The following is a 22,798-nucleotide window of genomic DNA, read 5'->3' as shown; positions in this document are numbered from 1 at the left end:
TCAACAAAAAGAAAAACCTCTAAATAAGAAGTACAATACTTTCAATATCAAAAGTTGACATTGACCTTAAATAGCTGATAAACAGTTATTTTAATATATTTAACAATTATTGATCATTAAAAATTCTGAAAATAGTTCTCTCAATAAGAATATTCAGTAATAGGATTGCTAATTTCAAAGGATGTAAAATCATATTAAATTTACTCCTGCTGAAAAAAACTTTTTAGAAAACGGTCAAACAATTGAAGAGCCTAAATAAGTGCTACTGATATCTAATGAGAGGAATGACCAACTGAGATAAATTGCAGAAAATGTTGATATAAACATCAGTATAGTTCACTCAATTAATCATAAGAAATTGTACTACCATATAATGTACAAGTTGAATTACAAAATAGCATACTGACAAACATACATAATACCAGACTTCACAAGTGCTCTTCACTCAAACGATGTTATTGGCTCGAGTAAAGATGGATTTCTGGAAAGAATAGTGCCTTGTGATAAAACCTGGAATCAACAGTATGAGCCAAATCTAATGGAAAACATAGAATGGAAGCAACCTGTATATCCAGTAAGGAAAAAATGCAAGATTAACCATCATTCAGTAAAATGATGCTAAAGATATAACTTTCTGTAATTTTTTAGAAAGGTAGTAGAGAGATTTGCTTCAAATAAAGTGATATCTATGAGACTAAAAAAACATGTTTAAACAGAAAGGAAGTGCTTCTTCTTCTAGTTCTAGGTAATACTCCTATGAAGAATGTACCAATTAACACTTAAAAACATTGAAAAATTACACTGGAAGTTCTGCTACATCCTTAACGTACAGGCCTCACCCTAACTGACTTCAGTTTTTGCTTGGGCTCCCATTATTTGATTATCATTACTAGATAGAATCAAGTTTCACAGAAAAAAGTAGAAAGAAATGTACAGAACTGACTCAGATTTTAAAAAAAGATCTTTTGCTGCCAGCTTTGACCAATTGGAGAAGTACACAATTGCAGCTGGGGATTGAAAAATTAGGTAAGCAGTGAGTAAATCATATTAAACCAACAGCTGTTTGTCTAGTATCCACAAATTACATTTTACTAGTGTTTCATTTGTTCACTCGATGTTAATTTTCAAATTAGAATTTATAATTTCATATTGTTCTTTAGTCCACAGAGTTGATAGTGTTTTGTGCAAAGTGTAAAAAAACAACCACCATTGTAACTTTAACATATGTGTGATCAATCTATGTTAAGCTGAATTTTACAATTCAAAATTTATGAATAAAAATATTTTTTTTATTTAAATATTTTATTTTTTTACACAATTTATAATGACCAATATTATCTTATGGTACATAATCTATTTTTTATTATGTTTTATGTAAGATTAAACAGTACAAAGCCTACATCTATAATCAAATTAAAGTAACACACCATTAGAATTTAATGTAAAATTAGCAAGAAATTCTTAGAGAGAATGATAAATAGTCACCATTTTGTTGAATATAAAATCCCAACAGGTTACATTAAAAACATTAAATGGATGTTAAAATTACATTATTAATATTTACTTTAAGAACCGTTTTGAAAAAGCATGAGGACACTAAAATATTGGAAAGAAATGTACCCAAAACCAGAATGAATTCACTATTCAACAATTTTGAGTTTTCAACATTCAAGATATTTATTAACATTCAACATTATATTAAGTCAGGTTTTCAATTGATTTCAATTCAATTTACGAAAGAATATAAATGCTCATTAATTTGTATGATGTCTATAATTCAGTGACCAGTTGTTTCATAAAACTTATAAGAACTGTGTCACATGTAAGTGACAGCTGCATAACCTACTGTAATAAAGCCTCGTTTTCAAATTTTATATGTAGAATACTAACAGTCTTAAAACAATCAGAATAATTTTTTACAATCTGTTCTACATTCCATTGGCTTTAATTTACCATTAAAAAAATATGATTAAAATATTACCCACATCTTCACCTGGCATCAACAAGTGGCATATGTAAACATCCAAGCAGGCCTTGTTCTAATTTTATTTGCAAGTTATGGATTATTCAGATGCTTACAAATACTTTAATATGTATAATGCTCGGTTGTTTTCATGTGCCCATATGTTTTTACATGTGGTTATCCAACTCAGGGCAACACAGCCTGAATGGAATAAATTTAATGCAATTTTTTTTAATAATGTCTTCATGTTTAGATCCAAATTTTTTTATTATAATTTTTATTACAATTGTGAATAGTGCACAACCATTTATTTATATTAAATAAATAGTACAATACCAAGGGTCAAAAAACTAAACACAGCTAAAATTTTAATATATTTACACATAAATGCATAAATATATTAAAATTAATAATACACTGGATTACAAAACCACAAATGGAATAATTATCATTAAAACACACTCAGAAATGTAGTAATAGGTTGTGTTTATCACCTGCTGCTTCAGCTACAACCCTAAAAATGCAATATTTATAATTATCCTACACAAACATCATAATGATTTAAACTCAACTTATCCAGTAGATCTCTCTTTAATCCTTCAAAATGATTATAATTTATGATATATCTGTGAAGTAATGCTAACCATTACATATTCACATACTGCAAGAACTAAGAACGTATACTGTACAGCCTGTAAATATTTCTAATAGCAATTACTCATGGTTTATTACTCACAATTACCAACCAAAATAATGTTACAGGTATGAAATTCATGAAGTAAATGAACTGTGGATATCTTTGCTTAATTTAATCAATATATACTTATAGTTTTACATATTTTATTTACAGGAGATTTCAATTAACATTATATGCAGCTCCCGATTTAACTCCTTTTACACCCACACATCCTCCTAAAATATGTGCACAATTTCTTTTAGAACATAAAAATGTTATGTTATGTTTTTTAAATTAATAAAAATTGTAATTTTCTACATTTAAATAAAAACCATTACATATGTTGAATACACACATAATTAGTATAAACATTTTACAGAAATAGTTTAAGAAAAATTCAGAAAAACTGATTAAAATCTGTTTTCTTTTCTAAGTAAAAAAAAGAATAATCTTACAAGATAGAAAACATTCAGTAATTGACTGCAAAGTAATAGAAAGACCGATTTCAAAATGGGAAAAAATAAAGCTTAAATTGCTGTGACAGTAATGAAAGTTGTCTGATAACTGGTAAAAATCTGTCTAAAAACCATTACTGGTGAAAATAAGACCAAAAAAATATCATAGCTTCAGTCATAAATGGCTGAAAAGTAATACATTCTGTACATATAAACAGACTTGATGGGAATTCTAAGCATCAAATTCAGCTTCAACCAATCTGCTCGCTTCAACATAAACTGTAGTCTATGAATAGACAAATATGAAAACTGGGATTTATCAGATACAAACTTAACTAAATAAAGAAATCTGTTTAAGGTAAGGTTTCAGAATAACAAAATTTTTCATAATTCTTACATGTACCTAGAAATGGACCCAATTTAAAAATCATAATAGAAGAATATACAATTGGAAAAAGCCAGGCGATACTGCAAGGTATGATAGATTATATCATGGTTAAGCAAAGATTTAGAAATCAACTCGTTGACTGCAAAACTTACCCTGGAGCAGACATTGATAGCGACCATAATTTGGTGATAATGAAATGTAGATTGGGGTTTAAAAGCCTGAAGAAAAGGTGTCAGATGAATCGGTGGAATTTAGAGAAGGTTGAGGAAGAGGAGATAAAGAAGATTTTTGAGGAGGACATCGCAAGAGGTCTGAGTAAAAAAGATAAAGTAGAAAATATAGAAGAAGAATGGGAGAATGTTAAAAAGGAAATACTTAAATCAGCAGAAGCAAACTTAGGCGGAATAAAGAGAACTGGTAGAAAACCTTGGGTTTCAGACGATATATTGCAGCTGATGGATGAACGTAGAAAATATAAGAATGCTACTGATGAAGAAAGTAAAAGGAACCATCAGCAATTAAGAAATGCTGTAAACAGGAAGTGCAAACTGGCGAAAGAAGAGTGGATTAAAGAAAAGTGTTCAGAAGTGGAAAGAGATATGAACATTGGTAAAATAGACGGAGCATACAGGAAAGTTAAGGAAAATTTTGGGGTACATAAATTAAAATCTAATAATGTGTTAAACAAAGATGGTACACCAATATATAATACGAAAGGTAAAGTCGATAGATGGGTGGAATATATTGAAGAGTTATACGGAGGAAATGAATTAGAAAATGGTGTTATGGAGGAAGAAGAGGAAGTTGAGGAGGATGAAATGGGAGAAACAATACGAGATCTGAATTTAAGAGAGCATTAAAAGATTGAAATGGCAGAAATGCTCCTGGAATAGACGGAATACCTGTCGAATTACTGCGCAGTGCAGGTGAGGAAGCGATTGATAGATTATACAAACTGGTGTGTAATATTTATGAATAAGGGGAATTTCCGTCAGACTTCAAAAAAAGTGTTATAGTAATGATACCAAAGAAAGCAGAGGCAGATAAATGTGAAGAATACAGAACAATTAGTTTAACTAGTCATGCATCAAAAATCTTAAGTAGAATTCTATACAGAAAAATTGAGAGGAGAGTGGAAGAAGGGTTAGGAGAAGACCAATTTGGTTTCAGGAAAAGTATAGGGACAAGGGAAACAATTTTAGGCCTCAGATTAATAGTAGAAGGAAGATTAAAGAAAAACAAACCAACATACTTGGCATTTATAGACTTAGAAAAGGCATTCGATACCGTAGACTGGAATAAAATGTTCAGAATTAAAAAAAAAATTAGGGTTCAAATACAGAGATAGAAGAATAATTGCTAACATGTACAGGAATCAAACAGCAACAGTAATAATCGAAGAACATAAGAAAGAAGCCGTAATAAGAAAGGGAGTCCGACAAGGATGTTCCCTATCCCCGTTACTTTTTAATCTTTACATGGAACTAGCAGTTAATGATGTTAAAGAACAATTTAGATTCGGAGTAACAGTACAAGGTGAAAAGATAAAGATGCTACGATTTGCTGATGATAGTAATTCTAGCCGAGAGTAAAAAGGATTTAGAAGAAACAATGAATGGCATAGATGAAGTCCTACTCAAGAACTATCGCATGAAAATAAACAAATACAAAACAAAAGTAATGAAATGTATTAGAAATAACAAAGATGGACCAATGAATGTGAAAATAGGAGGAGAAAAGATTATGGAGGTAGAAGAATTTTGTTATTTGGGAAGTAGAATTACTAAAGATGGACGAAGCAGGAGCGATATAAAATGCCGAATAGCAAGCGAAACGAGCCTTCAGTCAGAAATATAATTTGTTAACATCAAAAATTAATTTAAATGTCAGGAAAAAATTTTTGAAAGTATATGTTTGGAGTGTCGCTTTATATGGAAGTGAAGCTTGGACAATCTGAGAAGAAAAGATTAGAAGCTTTTGAAATGTGGTGCTATAGGAGAATGTTAAAAATCAGATGGGTGGATTAAGTGATAAATGAAGAGGTATTGCGGCAAATAGATGAAGAAAGAAGCATTTGGAAAAATATAGTTAAAAGAAGAAACAGACTTATAGGCCACATACTAAGGCATCCTGGAATAGTCGCTTTAATATTGGAAGGACAGGTAGAAGGAAAAAATTGTCTAGGCAGGCCACATTTGGAATATGTGAAACAAATTGTTAGGGATCTAGGATGTAGAAGGTAAACTGAAATGAAACGACTAGCACTAGATAGGGAATCTTGGAGAGCTGCATCAAACCAGTCAAATGACTGAAGACAAAAAAAAAAGAAATGGATATTTCCTAAACGTATGACAAACACTTTTTAAAAATTCATAAAATTCAACCAGTTTAGGAACTTTAAAGAGAAATCAGAAATGTAGTAAGTATATAAATATGAGTATCCAAAGCACACTATCTGGAAGTAAAGCACATCCTTATTACTATGAATGGGGATAAATAAATAATGAAATAGGGATATAGATCACAACAATCAACTTCTTTTCTGGGTGGGCAGTTTTAAATTTGAAAATTTACAGGGCAAGAGGAATCTGTAAAAAAAAATACACTCACAGTTATAGGACACTATTAAAAATTTTCATTCACCACCTTTGTTACCAGTCAGAAAAACTTCCTACTTCAATTTTATGAAATCCAGAAGTCCAAATACGAAAAGATCTCAGAATTTTTAAGGGTATGATAAACAAAATAACATACTAAACCAATAATAAGGGTCCCAAAAGAACATAAATACAAAGCTAGAATATCACATACCATCATGTTAAGTAAGTAAGATAATAAAAGTCTTGGCGATTTAATTGTAGATGCCACCCATAAACCAACAACTTACACAACATTAAGTAGCTCACACAATTAAATTTCAAATTAGAAAAAAATACTCTGTACCTACTAAATAAACAAATTTTTTATTCTGACCATTACATAATAATGCATTATATAAATCATATCAATATCGAGTAAGTATGCTAATATAAATATAACATAAATTTTATCATGTACATACTTTAAAGCAGCTGAGTCCAAGCATGGTGGTTTTCTTCGTGACAAAGGGTGATTCATTAATGCCATAAGTGTCTCCTGAAAAATATAATTAATTTACATAAATGTACAAAATTAAAAAAAAAAAGGCAAACAATCGATTTGTCAATAGCATCAGGTAAATAAACACTACTCAGTCTAGAAAGCAAAATTTACAATGAGATGAATTGGTGTATTCATTTACTAAAGTATTTCTATTTTTATAAAAGTTCTGAATCTGTTTTATTACCATAAATAATATTATACAATCCAAAACTAATTCTTTTTATATAAAAAAAAATAAATAACTAAGAAAATAAATAAATAAATAAGAAGAAATATTAATTGAAACCTTGAACCAAAAGTATTAAACAATGTAAGGTGTTACATAACATTTTATGTACTTAACATCTTAATTAATAAACACTCTTTTATGCTCAAAAAAGTCTTGCATCAGATTTAAATTTCAGGAAAGGAGGCCTTGCTTCACCAGAGGTCCTTTACTTTACCTTCTCCCCCTGAGCCTCAGTAAAGTAGCAACTTCCCTGACAGCTATAAGAATTTGATAGCACAATCCCACAAATGGCTTCAGGGTGGCAACAGATATAACTCCAATGATAGACGACAGCATTTTTGGAATAACTTTGATTAGAATTTTCAACCTTCCTAAAATAGTTTGCTATGATAACTTGTTCTGATGTAAAACAAATCTCTTGAGATCATACTATCTACATAAACATGCACACAGGTGCATGTGTTCACTCGCACACTTCGATGTGCATGTAGAAAAAAATTACAAGTGCTGTATAATAAACACATAGAAAATAGACATAGTTCCATCAGCGTAACAACCAAAAGTGTAAACAACCGATAAAGCATTATAACTGGGAGACATGGTTCTTAAAGCAAATAGCATGTTGATACAAAAAAAGATAACTTTTTAAAAAATACTGATTTTAAGCTCACCCTAGAATAACGTCTTTCAGGTCTAACATGTACTGGCACATCTTCAGCATTACTCTGTGAATTCAGAGTGACCTTATTCTCTCCTCCAGATGCCATATCAAACAGCTGATTTGTTGCAGAAATGATACAGGTATCTTCCACTGTAAAAAAATAGAGATTTTATAATATAATCGTTTTTTTTTAAATGTAAAAAAGGATGAACAATATAATATACTACAACTGTAGATTGTATTGTTTGAAACAATATTTTATCCCGAAATGTTTAATTTGATAAAACTAACTGGTAATAAAGAAACAAATTTCCAATGATATTAAACTAATAACAGACCCTTCAAAATATATACAGTCAAACCTCTAAATAATGAAATTGAGAATCCTGGGAAAAAATTTGTTAAATAGAAGTTTTTCATAAATAGAGCATTAAGTACTTCTAATTAGCATTATAGTTTGTGTATAATACTCATTTTTTCCAAAACACTAAGGCACTTCCATTTTGACATTGTACACGGCACAGTAAAGAAACGGTAAGTACAGTACTATATAACATGAGTGTAATCCAAACACAGAGACCAACTGAATTAATGCCAGGAAAAATTATTGCTGAACTGTATGTATGCAATGAACAATAGAGGGAGTATGTGTTAAATATCTTCTAAGAATTCTATTTGTTATGTCTATGTATTGTAGATAAACGTCTCGTTTAGATAAATGAATAAAAGTTTGCACAGTAATTTTAGTGCTCTGCGTTAATTAGTGGATTTCAGAAAATTATGCTACTTTAATGTATAGGCAGACAGTAACAGAATATGTGTTTAAATCTTTTGTTAAAATTTTATTGTTAATGGGTTATAGGATAATTTTGGAAATTTCTGCTTTACCAGTTAAATAAAAATAACCTGTCATTCTTGACTGTTGTCAAGAATACTTTGTGTTTGTATAAAAGTACAATTTAGGTACGGGAATCAAAAGAACCTTAAACTCACAGAGATGTCCAAAATAGTAAATTTAATGTCATTACTTTTAAAAACCATTTTGTAAAAATTATTGTGTAACTACATATTGTATTATACTAATATGCAGTATGTAACCATTTCAGTATATAGAGGTATGATGAATATGTTAAATAGAGGTAAATTTATACATAGTTTTATTAAAATGTCACGGTGCAGTAAAAATATTCCTAAAATCGAGGTTTGTTACAGAGAGTTCGACTGTACTAAGATGAAAAGAACAGTTAAAAGCATAGGAAAAATAAGTAGCACATGAAACAGTAAGACAATGTGAAAGAATAAATTCAATTTTGGCCTTAACACTAAGTTATATAAACTAAAGGAAAAAAATAAGTATCTTATTTCCAATTTTTAGCGAAAATAAAATATATTTAACTAATAATAGAGTTCATAAATATAGAACAAATAAACACAAGGTCAAAACAAACTGTTATTCTTACAAGGCTTTTATACTTTACAAATGAAGATCCAGATACTGCATGAATAAAGAATAAAAAAATGTTCAACATTTTAAGTAAAATTGCACTGAAGAATAGAGAAAAATGTGATTTATAATTTGTATAAATATCAGATATTTACAATAAAAATAAAATATGATGATCTACAATCTGCAGCATATATTCATGAGATGATGTAACTTCACTTCACATTTAAATTTGTATATGGAGGAACTAAAAAACCAACTAAAAGAAATATTTGAGATCACAGTAACAGACTAGGGGCAAAAAAAAATAACAATTTTCTGATGACATTGTAAGATGACTAAAAATAGGAATGAGCTAGAAGAAATAATACATGATATAGATTTATTATTAAATAAGAGTAAAACAAAAGTTAATAAATGTGACTAAAATGAAGTAAATGAGAAATTAAATATTACTATAAAAATCACAACACAAAAGTAACAGAATTCTGCTGCTTAGGTAATAAAATTACAAAGGATGGGCAAACTATATCAAAAACAGATTTATATGATCAAGGAGAGTTTATAACCAGAAAAGAAAGAAAATCTGCCACCAAACAAATATTTAGAAATTAAAAATTCATAAAAATATTTGTACAGTACACTTTTTTACAGTAGCAAACAATAAGAAATAAAAATACACCGAAAGAGAATTTGAAGATGTAGCATTATAGGAAAACATTGAAAATCAGATGCACTGATGAAATTAGGAGTATAAAATGATTTTAATACGGATTGGTGAAAGAAAAATTTATGGTAGATCTTTTAAGAAGAACAAGGCTGACTGGCTGTTATTAAAGTACCTAAAATTATTGAATTTAGTTCTAAAAGGAATTAAGAGAAGGGTAAAAACAGTAAAGGAATAAATGAAAGTAATTGTAAATTTAGAATGTTAACAGATTAGCACAGATGAATTGTATCTAGCTACTAAATTACTGATAAAAGAGAGAATAATATATTGTTCTACAATTATTTCTACCTAATTATTAAAAAAAATCCCTATTATTTATCAAAATAATCATTTTTTCATTTCCAACTATTTAATTCATAAAACAGATATACACATTTTCAATTTCGGCTTCCTGTTTTATAATCTAACTTAATTAAGTGGTTTTTTTTTTGAATGGTCTATGCATATACAGAGATACAGAGCATTCAAAAAGTTCATCAGTAGGAAGCGAGGGTGCAGGCTGCATCTGCTTTTCATGTTCACAATTTCTGTGATATTCAAATATACCATATCTTCTTGATGCTTGTTGACGTCTTTTTAGTTTATGTTTATTACTTTAATGTTTGTGAGAATTTAACAATTTTAGAGCACAGCTCTAAAATTGTTAAATTCTCATACATAGGTACATGAAAAAAATATCGACCAAGTATAATTATCAGGTTGATATGGTTACCTATACCGTGTCAATCAATTACTAGAAGTATGAAGATAGACTACTAGAAATTCCATATAAATAATTGGTATCTTACAAATCAGATTTTACAAGATGTGTTGGATAACAAGGTTAAGTATCTGAATTGTGATTTGTGCAAAAGAGATAACATTTAATGGAAAAGAAAATTTCATTTGAAGAGTTATCTTTATAAATAATACTTCTATAAAGAAGATTTTTTACATCATAAAGATTAATATTAATCGCATCAACCAAAAGTTCTTAAACTATTGGGTATAACTCCTGAAGGTATTAAAGTTATAGAGTTCAAGAGAGAATTGTCTCCAGTAAATTTAATATTGAAAATGATGTCTACGATACATTTTTCTTTTTTACAGTTGAGGTGAACCTCAAGATATTTTTTTGGGCACCAAAAATTAATTTATTATCAGTTTATACTGTACAATTCAACAATTAAAAAGTAGTTTGTTGACTTTTACAGTTATTACAAAAAGAATGAGCAATTAAAAATAATAATAAGTTTTTAAAATTGTTATATCAACTGATAAAGTGAGTAAAATACAGAATTAGTTATGTCCACCCATTCAACCAGGTGTTTACATGATTATTCTTAAAAGAGTTGATAATTATTATGAAATTTTCTACAGATTAATATCTCATAAATACCTTAGAAAAGTTTAAAAAGATTTTTAAGCGTGTTTTATCCTGATTTATGTAAATATCGTGTAGGTAAAATATTTTACTTTCAGTGATTAATGTAGAACAAATTTACTTTCTTTTACTTAGTCTTTGTAGCCAAACATTAGCAAATGTCTAACCAAGGTTCCAGAACATGGTAAATGTGATATATTTTGTATGCTAAAACATTATATTTTAAATAGCACTTGTATAATTACTTTAATTAATAAAAAATTATATAATATTATACTTGAATATTCTACAATTCTAGTTGAAAAAATGGTCACCATTTTCAGATTTTTAAGCATGCAAAACATTTGGATCTATGTTTAAGTTTTAAAGTATATGTGAAAAGAAAAGAAGATACTGTCCCACACCAAACTTAAATTCAGCTGTTTTACAATAAAGTAAATTTATCTTTTTCAAGTTGCATCAGCTATTGAGGGCTACATCAGGGTCGACTAGTTACATAAATTTGACCCTAGCCAGGAACCAAACCTGGGATCTTCAATGTAGAGGCAAGCATGCTAATGTCCGTGCAACCAAAGCAGTCAATAAAGTAACTTAATTAATACCCTTGAAATTTTAAATAAAAAATGTTTACATAAAGAAACATATGTATATATACATATATGTATGTTATATTTTTATTTATTTATATTTTTGAATTATAATCATATGATCAACTTTATTAAATGGAAGTGCTGAAAAGTTAACTTATTCAACAAGATACAGTACAAGATAAATATATTTTTATTACTACAGCTAGAGAAAAACTCTTCATGCTATCTTCAAGTACAGGCACATGTATCCCCATGTATAAGTATAATAATGACACAAGATGTATTTCATTCATCCACATAATTAATCCAATATACTTGTTGGCAGAAATCATACGGTTAAAATAAAAAAAAGTCTGATGGATCAGCCAGTATCTTCATGAAATATTGTTTATTTTCTAAACTGGTCATTAATCAGATAAAAATGTATATTTCTTTATAATTTAATTTTATATACTGAAATGAAAATTAAAAAAGAGCTCACAAAAGGGGAAACTATGACTAAAAGTACCGAAAAGAGATTTCAGACATATAAAATTCTTTAACTATCGCCATATCAGACGTGACACACCCTGTTGTAAAACATTAATTAATTATTAAAATAAATGCACTGCAATTTACAATTATTTTATACAGAACATAAAATAATAATTAACAAATTATGTTAATTCAAAGTGAAACAAGCAAAAAATATTTGGGTATAAAAATCAATGGAAAAAAATTCAACTTTGACAAAAAAAATAAAAATAAAAAAATTACTTAATTACCTTGAGAACAACACATCAAATATGACCAACGCTTAATAAATTCACATTTTATAATTATTATAATGAGTAAAAAAACCACTAAAAATAATAGTGGATGTATGGACTGGTATAAAGTGTCAGAAAAAGTTTTGTAAAAACATGGTACTAATAAATACACAGTGCTATTAGGGAATGATATTTTATTAATTTGACACAAATAGAAAAGTATACGAGAAAACAGCCAAATATATCTTACATTTCATACACACAAATACTAAAAAGATAATCAATAAATGCATGATTAAACAAGCAACTAATATTATGTGAAGCCTTATACTAGTATTATACAAATGAACCTGTATTACCTTAATTAAATTTTGCTAAGTTATAAGTTTAAAATATTTTTTTAAGACTAGATAAAATTTGATAAAAAGTAAAAGAATAGCTGCTCCTAAAACAAAGAGCCTTTAATGATAAAAAATATTTTACACGTGATAAACTTCATGGGTGATATGAAAGAATTTTAGCAGAATAAAAATGCTATTAATTCTAATATATAATTAATTATAAACCAAATTTCTGAAAGAAAAAAAAGGTAATACATTGTGCATAATAAAACGGTTCAATGCTTACCACTGCTTTTAGCAGATAATTTATGGATCTTACGTCTAAAAATCCGGTCAAAATTATTAGCACGTTTTCGATGATTATTAAATTTGCCTCTCAAATTTTCTATCTGTTTATCCATACTTATTTAAAATTTAACGTCTATTAAATTCTTTTATAATTATAATATAATTATAAAAATTGTTAGAAGTGATAATAAACAAAGTATTTAAAAATATTTACAAATATATTCTTATATCTAAATAACAGAAAATATAAAACAACAAAAATTATGAAAATCACAAAGTTCTTTGTAAACTACGTCCTGTAGAATCAAAATAATAAAACTAATCTAAATAACTATGAATTCCCATAGAAAAGTAACTAGAAAATTTTGAATAAACAGCTATGACAGTACTTGCAACAAAGACAGGAATAATCAGTAACATAGTTAATATCAGTAACTTTAAAGATATCTTCTAGTGAGATAATACAACTATAAGGAAATTAATTAAATACCATATCATAACTTAGATAGAGACTGGTAACACAATAATTAGTCTATTATTACAAAATTAAATAAATAATACCCAAAATAAAGTAAAGAAAAAAGCTGGTTATAATATCGCTAAAAGTTCCTGGTACCATGACAAAATTCAAAACTACACTTTCTCTTATGACCTGTCTTATTCATGTATAAATTTCCTATATTTATTAAAAACACAACTTACTCTGAACTAAGTCATCATGTTTTCTTTGTTAGGTCCCATAAATAAGACTGTAAGTAATCAACTGATAGGAATCACAAGTCATCCAGAAAAAGACACAAATATTCTCAAAATAACAGGCTTCACATAGCAGGTTCATTATGGAAAACAAGGATTGAAGTAGTTTTCCACTGCCTTCTTAATAGGGCCAAATGTATAGTTCTGCAAACCTACCAAAATGCATTTTATATTCAGCCCTACAAATGACACCAACAATCTGTTCACAGAAAGGACTGACTGAGAATGTAATTCTGATTCGGTACCTTTTGTACCTCAGATGCTTATTAGGTGTTATAGCAATAAGAAAGGCTAAGACAAATAATATAAAGTAACAAAATGAAGGTACTCCTTTCACATCAAACAATACTTTGAGCTATAAACTAACCTATCATAATAATATCTCATTTAGAAAAAAAGGTTTTAAATTTATAAACAGAAACTGTAAAAAAAAATAAACGATAATATAATTCCTAACTATAAATTTCAGTGGTAGGATGTTTTATCTTTGCAGTAATGGTTAAAAATTCTTCTCACCCTGATACCATCACATTTTTTTTTAGAAAAAAAAAATACTACAGTAAATTGAAACTAATGATAGAAACAATCAAAAATAGGAAAGATTATTTTGTCTTCATTTTTGGGAGGAAGTGATTTATTGTTCTTCTAAAAAGTTTTTTAGTTTTTATTATTATTTTTAAATACATTTAAAAAATTCATGCGAGTAAAATTTATTAAATTGACCTGCTTAAAGATAGAAAGAAAGGTTAAACCATATACGCTTTTATAGTTTCGTAACAATCATTTAGTATTTTTGGGCTCAGGGATATTGAACATCACAAAATAGAAAAATCCAAGGGTTTTTTTACCGATAGCAATACTTAATGTATTTAATTTACAGAATACTATAATAGCTGACAATGTAAAAATCAGTTTTGATAAAAAAAATTTAGAGTAATTTCTTCATTTATAATAGTTGAATTGACTTCAATAAAACTTAGTAGTAATAAATACTGAACTAAACCTTACTTCAAAATTTTCAAAGGGGCTCTGCTCCCCTCCAACTAGCAAATATTTTCTCATTTTAATAAAAATTTACAAATAGGTTAATATTAGTGTTGTAAAGATAGATTTTCCACACTGCTATGATAGATAAGAGAGAACACTGCTATGCACATCAAGTAAAATGAAATCTGGCAGCGTTTAATTCTTAACACCAGAAGGAAATAACAAGCTAATTATTCTATAACTTATATAATTAGAATTTTCGGTCAAAAAGATTACCACAGTTTTTCTTTTGATTATTTCTTTTATTTCTATCTATTCTTTTAAATATTTTTTTTTTTTTAATGTTCCTCCAATTAATCCAAATATGTTTTTAACCAATTTTTTATCTTTAATTTTCAGCATAGTTTAAGTTCGATATATCAATTTTAATATATATTGGTTTGTATTTTGTACTATCTGAATAACTTGCCTAAAAATTATGGTTTAATGGTTTAATTACTATTATCTATTTCTTAGATACTAAGGCCCCTTTTTGTTTAAATTAAAATACATCCTAACTTCATGTTACACCATTTTATCTTAATCGAGCTATACCTTTCCCCCCACATAAAGAAGGAGTTAAATCCTTTACAAAAGCATCGTTTATAAAATCTACAGAAATTTCATTAAGTTTAGTAGTGCACTTTAAGAAACAATAAACCCCACCCTCTCCTCCAGTTTGTTTTTTTAAATATAATCTCCCTAATGTAGAGTTATATTTACAAGGGACACTCATTACATGAATAAGGGATGATGCTGTCTACAGTCCTCAATTCAACAAAGCTGTACTAAGTATTAAGTTATCAGGAATATCCTTACAATCAAGAAGTAATTTTCCTCTGTTATAAACTGTAACTCAAAATAGAAAAAAAGCATTTTATTTAAGTTTTTTTCTTTAACTAAAATCCCTTAAAGTGGACTTAATTTTCAATTTCAAAAAAAAGTTCAAATGTATTGGAGCGAAGCAACATTACTGATTAATAGAAAAAATATTAATAAATGAAAACGTCCTTTATTAATTAAATTATTTTTTCATTGCTGTTTAGAATCAGAAAGCCAAATAGCCATTTATAACAAGTGTAATTATCATTCTTGCAAAACAATTTATGTTAATTCAATTAATAATTGCATAATAACAGGAAAAAAGTTTCTGTTACTTAAAAAATAATTTAACAAAACACAGCAAAGTATAGCACAGTATAACAAATGAATTAACTGCCAACATGATAATAAAATTGATTGTTATTTCTTAATCTTAATGAATGAATATCATAAATGAGAAATGAGTTACACTAAAAAAAAAAAAAAATTATATATATATACTTTTTTTTCTACTATCTGATATAGTAAAATGTTTAAGTTAATTATCAATTCAATTCATTTACAGTGAAAAAATGTACAGCAAGTAGTATAAACAGAAACTAAGTAAATTATTTTACAACTTAAAATACATTTCAATTTATCTCTGAAAATATTAAGCAATCTACAATAAATAACACATTAAAAACTAACTCATTAAATTTTATACTCCAAAGGAATATGAGTTAAAAAAGTGCTTAAATTAGGTCTTTTATTATAAACATTAAATAATGATAAAACATACAGTAAAAATTTTCAAATTAAATTCCTTTAAGAATTTTAAATAGTACATCCACTTCTTATTAATGTTATACAAACATTCAAAGAGTAAGTAACAAAAATATATGTATATAATATATGGAAAAAACAGTTAAGTAAATTATACAATAGCTTGATTTTTTATTTACTAATAGAGAATACAAACAATACAATTTGTATGAAAATTTAAAAGTAGACAAATATCATCTCCCGATAACTTAAGAGATATGGGATGTAATGTGCACATTAAAACACAGTAAACCCTCTACCAGATCTGAATGCATACATGAAGAAAAACAAACAATGTTTTTGTTCCTCCAACATTTGGTTTGCGTGAAAAGGCAAATATCTCAGGTTTTTTTTTTCAGAAAATTTCTTTACAGAGGTAGAGATACATATGAGGCACAATGTGTATGACAGTAGGAAACTATTTTACAAGGTGTTGTCATTTAAGATCTAGGTCAGGTCCTGAGCTGCACAAAGTTAACGATCCAGATCTCCCAAAACGCATGTAGTTTCTTCCTGGGTTAATCATCCTCTCCCATTTACTAACCAGTAACAACATACTAAAATAATTTCTGAAAGCAATCTCTTTTGGTTTAATCATGCAATTCATTTTAAATTTTCATACTTTGTGTTATACAATCTATTTCCAATTGTTTTTATCTTCAATTTTGTTGTTGATCTGCTAGTTATTCAACTTTGATTAGCAATATTAAGAATCTTGGTTTTATTTTTACTTACAAGTTCTTTTTTTTTATCCAGTAAACTTAATCGTCTGCCTTCTATTAAATTTCTCTTGCGATCATGTCCAGCAGACTAGCTTTTTTTCATATACTCTCGTTCTCACACTTTCAATCTCCAAGTCTCTTTTAGGCATGAAGTCAATGTTTGATTTCATAGTACCCCTTCATCTTATTTTTCCTTACTGTGCCTTACATATTTTCATCCTACCACAAGATGTCTTGTAAAAAACTTTCTTGGTGCAGTCTAATGGATTCACTTTTCACAATGATTTTTACTCACAATTTTTTTGCATTTGCTTTATAATAAAAAAAAAATACACACACACAATTTTTTTTTTATGGATATTAAACGCACTTTCAAAAATTAATGTCTACCTGAGAAATAACAAGTAATCATAACTTCTTTACACCGTTAGTGATTATTACTTTTTTTTTTAATTTCTGGTTACATTAATTTTAATCTTGATGTAATTTTTTTTCAGTTCCTTTTAGCATACTTCAAATCCTAACTCTGCTAAACTTACTGCAATGACATCAAAAAAGTGAAGAAAATGATTATGGACAATCGCCAAATCACTATCAGAGTCAATAAGGATTACTACCTGAAAGTTTTATGCCATTTGTGTGAAGCAATCCAAAGAAAATGCTCAAATTTCTGGCAAAACAATTCATTGGAATTGTATCATGATAATGCTCACACTTCACTGCTTGTTAGTGAATTTTTGGCCAAAAACACCACTGTTATGATGCCTTAGCTTCCGTTTTCGCTGGACATGGCCGCTGTGACTTTTTCCTATTCCCCAAGCAGAAAAGAACCATAGAAGATGGCATTTTGCCAACATTAGAGAGATAAAGACAAAATTGCTGAAGGAGCTAAACCCTGTACCGAAAATAGCATTCCAGAAATTCTTTGAAGACTGAAAAAAGCACTGGCACAAATCTATTATATCTGAAAAGGAGTTACTTTGAAGGTGACAAAATCAGTATTGATGAACGAATAAAGATTTTTTTGAGAAAAACTAAAATTCTGTTTTTTTTTTATCACTCATAATTTGGATTTTATAAGCGTAATGATGCTTTCTATATTTTCATTTCTTTCTCATTACTTTTGATAAAAATAGCTTTTTTATAATAATAATTATAGTTGTTTTTTATATACTTTAAAGAGTTAAAATTTCTTGGGTCTTTTCAAAGTTTAGTACACATTTAGATGTATCTGCGGCCCTCTGATGATAATACTTGTACTTTTAATTCTTTTTTTTATATCCTGATACTATCTGATTTCTATATCCAAATACTATCTGGTCTTCAGCAATTAAATTTATGACCATCCTTTCCTTTTCTTCTTACTATGTCATACTTTGTAACTAGCAGAAAAACTATTTAATATACCACATATTTAGGCTGGTCTATACAAAATTATTTATCAGCAACGAGCTGCTCCCACCCTGGGCAGAGGTTATCTCCCAAATGACTGTGGGCAGGATGGATTCATACAAGCCATACTAGAAGGGAACCAAAGAAATTGTTTTGTATGGGGTTATTTTTCTTCTTCTCCAGTCCCTCTACAGGCATCCCCTTTCCTTTCTGGTGGTTTTTCTGTTGCTTTTCTTTAATGCCCACCGCATCTGTATTAAGGATGTGGAAACCTCTTTGAGTAAATTCATCCATATTATTTGCATAGTTTGATGGGACAGCTCTGCCTCAAGACTGGTCTGAAGACTTGTGTTTCCTACCCAATGACCACATAAACAACACAACCTAGAGTTGATGTTCTTATCAGGTAAAGGTGGATCTCTCAATACAACCCTTATCTACTGAATTCTTCTTCCTTACAAAAAATGCTATGGCAGTTGATTCAGTTGTAACAGTGGCTCTGTGTGTAAGGCTCGTAAGGTAAGCCTTTAAAGCAGCTTTTTCCTTAACGCGATAGCACTGCCCTCAGTCTTGTACAGGGACTTCATTCCCTACATGGGTAGTTTGCACAAAGCACCAACTTTTAGACAAGATGCATATCAAAAAATCAGCCATAACTAATGTAACCTAAACTTATCTAAGAAATGCATAATAAATAACTATATAAGCTAAAATTCCTCAATGGAATTTGTAATATGTATTTTGTAATACTTCATAATGTTGATTGAAATATTCCTTTTTCCATAACAAATGATGTTCTAGGGGAAGGAATGAACCTAACTGACCAAAACAATAGAACTCATAAATGAAGTTGTATCAGTTTTATATATAGTAGTTGTATGCATCTTTGAGAAGATACTTGATTACTGTACAAAGTCCAGAGATCGTGTTTGATGTAGAGGTCATTCTTAGTTTCCACTTCTCCAATAGGAATAAAAGATACATTCATATACTTCAGTCAGATACATTCAGAATTCTGTTGTTGGGAGTCGTTTAAGTCTACCAAGTATTGTGACTTATGAAAAACTAATGAAACAGAATTTCATGTGGTCAAACTTTACTTTTTGAAAGGCAAAACAACACACAAGAAATTAAAGCCAAGCTGTATAACTAATTTGGAGAGTTGGATCTATCAATTAGAACAGTTTACAAGTGGTTTACTTATTTTCAGATTGGTCATAAAATCAGAAATTATTCTGAACATTCTGGATGGCCTGTTGAGGTTACAACTGCAGAAAATATTGAAAAGTCCAAGATATGGTAATGGAAGATAGAGGATTAAAAATGTTTAAGATTGCAAAAACAATAATTATCTAAAATTGGACAGGTGCATCATATTTTACAATACATAAATTATAACTATCAGCAAGAAAGGTAGCCTTGTTTGCTCATAATCAAATAAAATCATGAATTAGTAAACATTTCTAAGCAAGGTTTGGGGCTTTTCAACATAATCAAGATGAATTCTTTTAACCATTTTGTAACAACTGATGAAACCTGGATACACCAATACTGACCTGAAACCAAGGAACAGTCAAAACAATGGATTGCAGTCAAGAAACTTATTCTAAAGAAGGTGAAAACCATCCCGAAAGTTGAAAAACAATAGCTAGGTAATTTTTTTGCTAGATCATCTAAATGAAGGAATAAAAAAAACTGGACCATGTTTGATGAAAAAGAAGATTTTTTTCAACAAAACAATGCATTACCTTACTCTTCTGTGATTTTTACAGCAAAATTGTTTGTATTAAGCAAAAAATTCTTTCGTATAGCCCTATTCACCAGTCATAGCACATTCAGGCTATTATCTGCATCCAAGTATAAAGAACCATTTCCTCAAAAGGAATTTACACGGAATGATAAAGTTATTGTTGAAACATCTAACTATTTTGAAGGCTTGAATAAATCATATTAGAAGGATTGAGCACTACTGGACAAATAATGCAGACTTGAAAGATTATGTTGAAAAATAAAAAAGAAAGATTTCCCCGAAAGATCATGTCTTCTTTATTTTTACATGGATGTATCAAAATATTTATGTGTGTGCATAAATAAATTTAGGGCTAGATAAAGTTACTTTTTTTTTAGTTGAATGACTTTTATAATTCAATCAATATACTTTGTATCACATGTAAATAAAAATAAGTAAATGAAATTAACCACAATATAAATGATAAAATATAGACCGAAAAAAAATAAAACCTAAAAACATTTAATCTAAAGAACAAATAACAGCAGTAGAATTTCATTCCAGTAAAAATCAAACATAGCAAGATACATATTCAATAATAAGCATCAAACTCGAGAAAAACAAAACAATTAAAATCAATAAAGCATGTTAGAGTAATAAAAAACAAGATATTTGGAGAAATTATTACATAATAAAAATAATAACAATTAACAAAAGTAAAACCTAATCTACACATTCAAAAATGACATCTTAAATAACAGATATACAGCAATCTTACACTAATACATACAAAAGTAAATCTGTGTGAAAACATGCACACACCTACATACACACATCATACAAAAACAGAAATCACTACTTCCACAACCAAAAAAGAACTCCACTGCAACCTAAAACGAAGAAAAACCTAGTCCAACAACTGTTCTGGGGGAGAACAAACAAGTCAATCAAAATAACACAATTCACATAAGTAAAGTTTTAATTACCACTTGTAAATACACAAAAACTGAATTCAGTGTGTAATATTAATAAATATGTTCACAAAAAAAATAAATAAAAATATACACATACACATAACATAGAAATTCTTCTGAGACAAAAATAACAAAATATTAAGTAAACATTAAAAATAACAGTTAAAATCTGAAATGAATAAACAAATTATTCTCAAACAGAAACAAAACATAACAAAACTAAAACCATCAAAATGAGTTTGACTAAAATGTACAGTTCTAATTGAAACATTCTAACCTAATAAGGTAAAATTTATAAATAAATAAAAATTTATCAATATAAACATGCACAAAATAAAAAAATAAAATTATAAATTCATTTCAATAATGATAATAACTATCATTAGTATTTTATTTTAATCAAAGCTACTGATAAAGATCAAAGTAAAGAAAATAAATTTCCCTGTCACATATTAAACTTCAGTAACATAAAAAAAAAATCATACTCTGCGATTCCTCTCGTACTGAGCAGGATTACTATCGCAACGACATGTCATCAGTACGGTAAAACTAACCTGTCTCACGACGGTCTAACTCATAAACAGAACAATACCTGCTTTACCAGCAATATGATTACCAAGACCCAGCCCAAAAAATACCATAAACAAAATGTTAAACAGTTGCTATCTTGTTTAACTAGTAAGTATGCAATGGCAACAGATGAACTCGATTGGATGCACTGCTGTTCCCCACTACTACTAACTCTGACTGGTCACACTCAATACTTCCCATCAATCTACTTCTTCTCCCTCCATACATAAAAGTCCTAGTCTTAGTTTTAGAATGTAAAAAAAAAAGAAAAACTGTTCAAATTAAGCTTAATATAGATAATAATATTAATGGTATGGCCTCCGGTCAACCACGGCACAGATGTAAACATAATTACTGTGAAATATAACATTTTAATTTAATCGACTTTTAAATCTCCTAAAAATAAAAATTAATTTTAATGATTTTTTTTTAATATCATAAGCATGTATATATATATATATATAGGTGCCTCCAAATGGCCGCCTGAACTTTCACCACTAATTCGATTGGGAGAGTCTTTCCCAATACGGTAGTAGCCTTGTAGGAGGTTGTTTTAAAAACACAATGCATAAAATTAAGGCTCTGTGTTGGGCACTTCTTAAATTTTGAATAAGTGCTCAATTTCTGTCCAACCTATGCACCCAAACGGGCACCATGTAAGAGGTCATACTGAAGACACCTCGGTAAACATGTACAATTGACAGCCCAACAGGCCACAGTCCTTCCGAGCAATCCTCCTAAACTTGTGCATCACAGAGACGGTGTCCACTGCTACTTGCTTAGTATGGTTGCTAAACAACAACTTTTCATCAAACAAAAGACTTAGGTACTTATGAACTCTAGCTTGGCTGATTACACAGCCTTTATACTTAATGTAGGGCTTTCAACTATATGATAATTTGTCTGCGCCCTTCAGAAGCACATACTTCATCTTGGGCACAGAAATCCTTAAATTTTGATTGTCCATCCAGCCCTCTGCAATTGA

The 22,798-nt window shown here is 28.7% G+C and overlaps 1 protein-coding gene across 4 annotated transcripts in view; it reads right to left on the bottom strand.

The window, feature by feature from the left end:
• The window catches only part of LOC142323651 (uncharacterized), a 188,233-nt gene that overhangs the window by 158,298 nt on the left and 7,137 nt on the right, over positions 1–22,798 (bottom strand). For all 4 annotated transcript variants that reach the window (XM_075363669.1, XM_075363672.1, XM_075363673.1 and 1 more), the window contains exons 2-3: positions 7,524–7,663; positions 6,544–6,617 (exon numbers count right to left, since the gene is read on the bottom strand). In XM_075363669.1, coding sequence (XP_075219784.1) covers positions 6,544–6,617; positions 7,524–7,663 — 214 coding nt within the window. The remainder of the gene's footprint in view (positions 1–6,543; positions 6,618–7,523; positions 7,664–22,798) is intronic.

This window comes from Lycorma delicatula, chromosome 4 (genome assembly GCF_047948215.1).
Source record: "Lycorma delicatula isolate Av1 chromosome 4, ASM4794821v1, whole genome shotgun sequence".
Classification (NCBI taxonomy): Eukaryota; Metazoa; Arthropoda; class Insecta; order Hemiptera; family Fulgoridae; genus Lycorma; species Lycorma delicatula.
The sequence above is the reverse complement of the archived record's forward strand: the minus strand, read 5'-3'. Positions and strand labels throughout refer to the sequence as shown.